Source organism: Cibotium barometz, chromosome 29 (genome assembly GCF_041138505.1).
Source record: "Cibotium barometz isolate CiBa-2024 chromosome 29, ASM4113850v1, whole genome shotgun sequence".
NCBI lineage: Eukaryota > Viridiplantae > Streptophyta > Polypodiopsida > Cyatheales > Cibotiaceae > Cibotium > Cibotium barometz.
The window spans coordinates 52,329,287-52,337,556 of record NC_141074.1 but is presented as its reverse complement, the minus strand read 5'-3'; the positions used below and the strand labels follow the sequence as shown (position 1 = coordinate 52,337,556).

At 38.4% G+C, this 8,270-nt stretch overlaps 1 protein-coding gene and 1 non-coding gene across 2 annotated transcripts; one reads left to right on the top strand and one right to left on the bottom strand.

The window, feature by feature from the left end:
* The first annotated feature begins 1,552 nt into the window (after nt 1–1,552).
* On the top strand, nt 1,553–1,624 carry TRNAQ-CUG (transfer RNA glutamine (anticodon CUG)). The gene has a single exon. It is a non-coding gene; the product is annotated as a tRNA-Gln (tRNA).
* Nucleotides 1,625–4,380: 2,756 nt separating this feature from the next.
* Nucleotides 4,381–7,600, bottom strand: LOC147622348 (thioredoxin Y1, chloroplastic-like). Its single transcript, XM_086823453.1, has 5 exons — nt 7,221–7,600; nt 6,116–6,204; nt 5,151–5,223; nt 4,954–5,058; nt 4,381–4,737 (listed from the first exon to the last, which is right to left on the bottom strand). Exons 1-5 carry the CDS (start codon nt 7,491–7,493, stop codon nt 4,657–4,659), a joined length of 621 nt encoding a protein of 206 aa, XP_086679579.1. The 5' UTR covers nt 7,494–7,600; the 3' UTR covers nt 4,381–4,656.
* Between the last annotated feature and the right edge of the window lie 670 nt (nt 7,601–8,270).

Here is an 8,270-nt window from a genome sequence, read left to right as displayed (position 1 = left end):
AGCTCCCTTTGCACAATGCTCCATACTCATGGTTTTTTTATGTACATGTTTACAAGAGTACTCTTGTCCTCATGCTCCTATAGTTTCTTTTTTTTTAATGTATAAAATAGCATTGTATTGACACTCCAAAGAGAGAAGATTACATCATCATGCCCTATACATGATTGGGCTAATGTCTCTCCAACCTCCTAAGCAGACCACCTACTATAGCTTTCTGATTAGGACTACTGTTTCTCTCAACCAGCTTGCAAGCTTCTATCAGAAGTGCATGCACCCTGAACTTGGGAATGACATGCCTCCATTCTTTCCCTTGAAAAAGCACTTTATTCCTTGCATCTCAAATTGTTGTGATCAACATTGCTCTTATGACTTCCTATAGTATTATTTCCCTTACTTTTAAAAGCAATTCTAAAGTCCCACCATTCACTTCCTACTCCTTGAAAAATGTAACCACACCATGCACCTTCTCTAAGGTCCTTAAACCTTCACCATCTTTAGCACTCACACAACCTTCACCATCTAGCACTCACACATCAACAACACAATGAAATCCTTTGCACCAAAGTTTGCAAAGCTTTGTTTCATAATACCAAGAGATTATGAAAGAAGATAATGCTTCCTTTTCTCAAGGCTTCCTTTCTCCCAAAAGTCCTCCTTTTTAGAGGCATTGTTCCTATGTCTATGTGGTTATAGAGAATATCTTAAAACACAGTTGAAGAGATAAACTTCAACTAACACTATAAGATGTCTTCAATCCCCTCTTGGTTAATTGCTTACAAAAGTGGTAACCTACTACCCCTTGATGGATCAAATTATATATGAAAATTTAAGGAAATCAAGATAGGCAGTCTATCAAGCACTTGCCATGAAAAATAAAGAATACTCTCCAAGGTTTATGGATAGGCATGAAGGAAGTTTCTTGTTGGATGAGACACCATAAAAGTGTCAAAATGAAACAAGAAAAACAAAATAAGATGAAGTGACAAAAGTATTTTGATGTATTTTTAAACGCTTTCTATAGGACATCCTAGAGGCTCCAGAAGATATATTCAGGATATACACAATATATTCACTGCTCACGTAACCCAGTTTGTAGTGTAATTTTCTTAGCTCAAATCTAGAAATCCTGGTTCGAACTCGAAGTTGCCTTCGAACTCGATGTTGCCTTTAATTTTAAGGGTTGAAATTTGTACATTTTAGTTATAAATCCAGGTATTTGTACGACATTTTAGTTATAAATCCAGGCATTTGTACAATTTGCAGTGATTTTTAAGTCTAAATCCCGATTAACCCTAAGCATTGCCTTTAATTTGAAGGGTTGAAAAAGAAAAAACTCTTAATTCAACGACTGAATTTATATATATTGCTGAATTGAACGAACTGATGAGGAATGGTGCGCCATGAATGAGTGAATGCAACAATGCGAGTGTAAAAATGGCATATGTTCCCATCCGTTGCCAATACGAAAGAAGTTTTTCATCAAAAAGGGACAGCAAAAGAGGGTAAAAGAAGTAGTTATATATATTTTGTGTTTCGTCAGATTGCACGCAGCGGTCCTATGGTCTAGTGGTTAGGACACTGGACTCTGAATCCAGTAGCCCGAGTTCAAATCTCGGTAGGACCTTTTTTAAGCCCTACTTTTGTTTTTAATTCATTCTTTATTTCTTTAAAGAGATCTTTAACGAGCTTAAGATTTTTTTTTTTAATCCCTTCTTTATTTCTTTAAAGAGATCTTTAACGAGCTTCTGAAATTTTTATTTCCTTCTTTTCTATTTTATTTTTTTTAACTTCTATCTTCATTTTATGTACAAAGTCGAAATTATAAACTAATTAGCTTCAAACTTTAAAAACTTGCTCTTTGGGACAACCTTATTCCTTTTGGAGGTCTTATGCATTGTAGATCAAATCTCGGTAGGACCTTTTTTATGCCCTACTTTTGTTTTTAATTCATTCTTTATTTCTTTAAAGAGATCTTTAACGAGCTTAAGATTTTTTTTTTTAATCCCTTCTTTATTTCTTTAAAGAGATCTTTAACGAGCTTCTGAAATTTTTATTTCCTTCTTTTCTATTTTATTTTTTTTAACTTCTATCTCCATTTTATGTACAAAGTCGAAATTATAAACTAATTAGCTTCAAACTTTAAAAACTTGCTCTTTGGGACAACCTTATTCCTTTTGGAGGTCTTATGCATTGTAGAGAAAGACCCATGTGTGACCTAGGGGAATTATGATATTATAGACCCCAAGCCCCCCTCTCTTCTTTGTTCAAAATGTGCATGAAAAAATTTAAATAATCTCTCCATGGCCCCTTGCTTATTTAGTTGGGAAAACCTATTAAATTCATTATATTACAACATAATGATCTAATTCATAATTCTCCAAAAAAAAAGTTTGCAAAGTTTGGAGTGGTTTCAAACAAATGTTTAGCCATTGAAATGATTCTCTCTCTCTCTCTCTCTCTCTCTCTCTCTCTCTCTCTCTCACACACACACACACACAAACACTATATTTCTTTCTTTCTTTTTTCTTTATTTGTGTGTTTGTTTGTTTCTTTTTTTTCTTTCTTTTTTTGTTTGCTTGTTTATATGTATGTATGTATGGGTGACATTGCAAAATTAGCCAACAATCAAGGTTTTGAGAGATTTGAAATTTACATGAGATCTTACTTCCTTTTTCGAGAGATACAATTATAGGCATGAGATCTTGCTTGCTTTTTGGTCTTTATATGCCTATGTGTTATTTAACCCCTCAAAATTTATATATATTCTTTGGTGGAACCAATATGACTAGCTGAAGATGGCATGCAATTATTACTCTTAGAAATTGTAAGAGGGTATTAAAAATATTAGCAAGGTTTAGTAGTCACATTGCATGTTTCTCTTTGCATTTGGCATGATTATAAATGTAGTGTAAGAGTATATTTATGGCTAGTTTAAATGATATATGGCTAATATCCAATTCTAGATTTTGTGAGGTATTTAAAGAGATTTAAGGACACACTTGCCTCCTAAAAGCCCCATATGTACTCCTATTGATAGGTTGAGATGGCTACACCTTATTTTGAATAGATTGAGATGGCAAGTTTTGCTTAACTAACCTAAACCGTAGATGTTAAAAAAAGTAGTCTACAACCTCTACACCTTATTTAGATGCATTTTTGTTAAAACTAAGTATTGGCCTCCAAACAACTAATCATATGTGCTATATGTTCCTTCATGATTTTGAGAAAGCTTTTCATTAAATAAAATAATCCCCCACCCCAAAAAAGAAAAAGGTTAGTAATCTTAGGCTATGTACTTCTCTCTCCTGAACCAATGAAATGGGTTCCATTTAATTAATTAGTTTTTGCATTACATGGTGGTCTGAACATGGTGTGGGAAAATTCAAGTACACAAACTAAATCTTACTCCAAAAAGCATTTCAATTGTAATTACTTCTTTCTTTCTTGGTCCTTGTAAATTTCAATTTTTTGGTCAACGAGGAGAGAGCACAAAATGATGAAGAGATCTACTCACACCCCACCAAGGATCAGATAGATATAAGTTAAACTTTAACCTAGGGCTCACAGCTTTGAATATTGCAAAAAATCCTCCTAAATGGTGCAGTTTCATCCGAGTATACCCTAATATATATGCTCATACACAACCATGATGATATACCCTCCACTTCTCAATGCAGTGTGTAAATGAGTCTCTGTATGGGGTAGGCATGAAGGATTCGTCAACAGAGCTTGCAAATGATTCTCAATGTATGATACAGTTAAAATGAGTTTCAATTGATGTGAAATGCACCTTGATGAGATGCACCACCAGATGATAGGTCTCCAGAGTACTATACTTGTGACTTGTGACACATTACGACAAGTTCACTGAGGGGTAGGAACTACATCATGGGCAATGAGAAGGACTTAATCTTTGAGACAACGCCAAAAAGCCTACAAAATCAGACTAGAACCATTATAACTGTCCAGTTTCCTCTACTCACTTTTCATGGCCAAGTGTATATAATCAACCATTATAACTGTCCAGTTTCCTCTACTTACTTTTCATGGCACAAGTGTATATAATCAACCATTACTCTTGTACGCATTACTAGCAAGCAACATGTGAATAAACATAATCTACTGAATTACAAAGACCATATCATGCTTTCCTACAACAAGACTGTACGCCTTATACTACCTCAACTAAGGGCAATCAAGGCGCAAAATTAGATAATCATAATCTCGAAACATCCCAAGCACACCACAAGCAATCACAGCTTAATATGAGTCTACGACATCGCACCAAAAATCATCTTAGAGCTTCATTTAGCACGAAAAACATGGGATTATGAATTGCAGGAACATGAGTGGACCAAAAAAAAAATGTGAAAGAGAATCTAAGAAACATCTCTATTGACATACAATGTATGAGTAGCAGTTGGGCTCCCCACAAACTATGAATGCAGAGGCTCATGAGAGTTATTCCAACAACAAATTGGCTTAAATATTCAATACCACCAAGATTGTGACAGGCAGATAAAAGGGCAGCCATACCCTAGCATACAAGGCAGTAACAGCCAACATGTCTTCTTTGAACAGTGAAAATACTGATACTGTACACATTCATAAAAAATCCAGCAGTAGACTAAGCGAACAAGTTGGGGATCATTAACATTAATCTCGTGCTTTCGCTTCTGACAAGGATAGTACTCCTTCGATGCGCCTTATCAAATCTGGAGCTGTCATAGCTCCTTCCTGAATTCCATTCAAGTGCAACTTAGCATACAGCTAGTCACAGATTATATATAGATTACAAGACTAAGGGACTTTACACACGCTGCCAGTCCAGAGCAAAGGGAAGATCTCGCACAAATGTTTGGTAGATCTCCCTGTCCACCAACTCCAGCCCATCCGAACAAAAGAAGGTTGTGTGTTAAGTCCCTAAACACAAATAACAAACAAGTTACTAACCAGTCTATCGATCGGTTGACCATTCTGGAAAAGAACCAAAGTTGGGAGCGCCTGTACTCCATATCGGCTAGCAATATTTGGATACTTCTCGGAATCAATCTTCACCTGCAGCCAAGAGAATGCACAGAGTTGCTTAGAATACGCAAGCATGAATATTAAGCCGACTCATAAAGAAGGTTTGAATTCAGAAGACTTACAATGCGAACTTTATCTTTCAAGGCACGACCTACATCATCCAGGATAGGAACCATGAATTGACATGGTCCACACCTGCAAAGCCCAAACAGTTCACAGGAGACAAGATCAAAGACTGAAAGAATCAGGTAAAGAGACCTCTAGTCAACAGAAAGGAGGTTTAAAATCTAGAAAGAGGAATATATGAAAATGTATACACGAAACACAAAAGCAAGTTGTATATGGAAAGCTATTAAGCATAATCCAACTGCTCATTAGAGGTGCATAATTGATATGCCTAGAGTTGACGAGAGACTAGATCACGGGGCATCACAAGCCTCTGCTTTTTCTCAGGCATCTAATAATTGGTTGGGTTGTTAACAGTGAGAAGTAAAAAAGGTGGCATGAGGGGGGAACCAAAACACTGCTTGCTACCTAACATCAAATAGCCTCTCTGAAGCCACATCCCAGTATCATACCACAATCTTGTAGGCAAGCTTTGAAGTCTTGCACGTTGAAATATCGAAAGACCTGAGCTATATGCATGCTGGTATCAGAGCAGGTTGGGCCAAAACAAGGGCTCAACCACTATTTCTAGAGCTGCATCAAAAGCTTTGCCTAGAGTTGACGAGAGACAAGATCACACAACATCACAAGCCTCTGCTTTTTCTCAGGAATCCTGTTAAATTATAATTTATAGATTGAAAAGCCTAAGGTTCCACTTCATAGCCAGCGTCATCCGGTCTAAATTTTAAAAGGACATGTATGTTATCCTAAAAGCTAGAGTTCACAGTGACCTCTGTCATCCTGTCCAAGGCACCACATACAAGTTATTCCACAGTCAAAGAAACTAACAGGACTCAAGTCCACAGCCAATAAAATATCAGTAATACTGTGAAGAAGTTCTATTTTGTCGAGAGCAAGCAAAATCCCATTATACGTGATCATTCCTCCAAGCTCCAGGTACATAACGAGGCAATGAACTTACCAAGTGGCATAGAAGTCCACCAACAGTGCAGTTTCTGTATTGTTGAGCAAGTCATCAAAGCTTGAATAGGTTCTCTTGGCTGACTGAATCTGCAAGTGGACCGAACATATAAATGAGAGTCAAGGTAACCAGGTTACAAAGTTAGAGCAATTTTACATGCTAACATGGTCATTTGGAGGGACAACCGGATCCCAGCACCCTAGTCTAAGAAGCTTTACATGCTAACATGGTCATTAGGAGGCACCCTAGTCTAAGAAGCTTCACATGCTCATGATACCCGAGGAAAAGGAAAAAGCTTCCCAAACTTCATGTTCAAACCCCTGCTGCGGTATGAGTGTGTATAAAGTCCCTCAAATGATTAGTAAAAGAACAGAAACACCCTGAAAATTATGTGCAATGCGGAGATTGAATACCAGAACTGGCAGAAACAACCAGCCCAGCTTCAGATAGTATATATTTAAGAGACTACAATGTACTGCCTTTTGAGGAGGTCTAATCCATACCTTTTTCTTAAGAACCTTTCTGAGGGGGCCATGTAGGGTTTGATTCTGCTTAGGGTGACTTTTTTTTCTCTTGTTTATTTTACAGAAGATTTTCCTGACCTTATTGGAAGACAAGCATTGTTACATGGCCAACATGGCACATGGCTCGTGCACCAAAATCTAGGACAAGGATAAGCTCAAAACTAATTGGTCCCCCGAACCAAAACTTAAGGTGTCCATTCATAATCATTCCAGCCACCATGTTATCTATAACTAAGCAATTTTTGTGGAAACACGATGCTCAGAGAGGCCGTCTTTTTTAAGACGAGAGGTACACTCCATTTAATGTAAAAAAGTCCTCCAGAGGCCATGTGAGCTACACATAAGACACCCTTTCCATGGATGGGAAACACAAACGAGCCCTCAACAGGAAAACTTGACTGCCATTCATACTCAAAACCAAGACAACCAGATATAAGTGAGCTAGCAACACAACAGGGTTTGAGAGATGCCCGCAATGCCAATGTGATGGCATCACTCACTGCCTGTGCGTACAAACCCAAACCTAGGACTACTCGCAATAGAAATTGGTAAACAAACCCACATCGGAGTAAGAGGCGTACCTGTGTACGTTGATGTCTGGAAGAGGTGGAGGCAGGAGAGTGGAAAGGGCTTCGGCGAGCAGAACTAAGAGGCCTCCCTCCTCCATCGTCAGGCTGCAGCCGCGCTCTTGCTCCGATGCTCCTGGGAGCAGAAACCAAGCGCAGCGATGGTACACAGAGCTCACAGCGGAAATGGGAGCCGGACGAAGACGGTGTGGCAGAAGCTGTGGGAAGGAGATGCTCTTTTTGAGAGAGGCAAGAGGTAGCTGTCGGCAGACTGTGGATGACCTCCATTAGGGCTGCTAGGGCTAGGGTTAGGGTTAGGGTTCAGGTCCCCAACGCACAAGAAAGTGTGGCAACACAAACTCCAAAGGTAAACGCTAAGCGATTTATCATACCATGATATTATTTTGGAGGGCACTTTCATTTCTCGTGATCTTCATCCGTGATCTATCTATTGTCCAATAGACTTGGTGGATCATAAGGGTGGGTTCACAAACCACCACACCCATCAACTCCGAGACTCCTCACAATGGGCCCATGGGCACATTTGCATCCCGCCCTATCTTCCATCTCGTCATCAGAAGGCGAAAAACAATTCTCTGTGGCTTGCATTGACTGGCAAAAACATCGTTTAAGGGCTCTCCTCACCCTTTCTCTAAAGGTTTCTCTTCGAACCTTTCTCTAAGATTTTCCTTAAACCTTTATCTCAAAGGTTTTAAACCCTTGCTCATCCAAAAGATGTCACTCATCCTTGCTTATCTAAGGCATGGTAACTTTTTTTATGAAATCCGATCCTAAATTTGTTTTGATGCACTCATATGCATGGAAGTTTTCTATTGTATTGTAATGGAGTTAGACAGTGTCCTTGTGTTGATAAACAAGTGTTAAGACCTCTCCTAAATCAATGTTCACATTGGTGTATATAGTTTTGCATCATGATGAAGTGGAAGGTGGAAGCAATAAGCATGTTGAGAAGCACATGCATAAGCTATTAAAACATGGGTGGCAATCTTGTGTTAATCTATGTGGCAGACAGCTGGACTAAGGAAGCTAGCATGATTGGAAGGA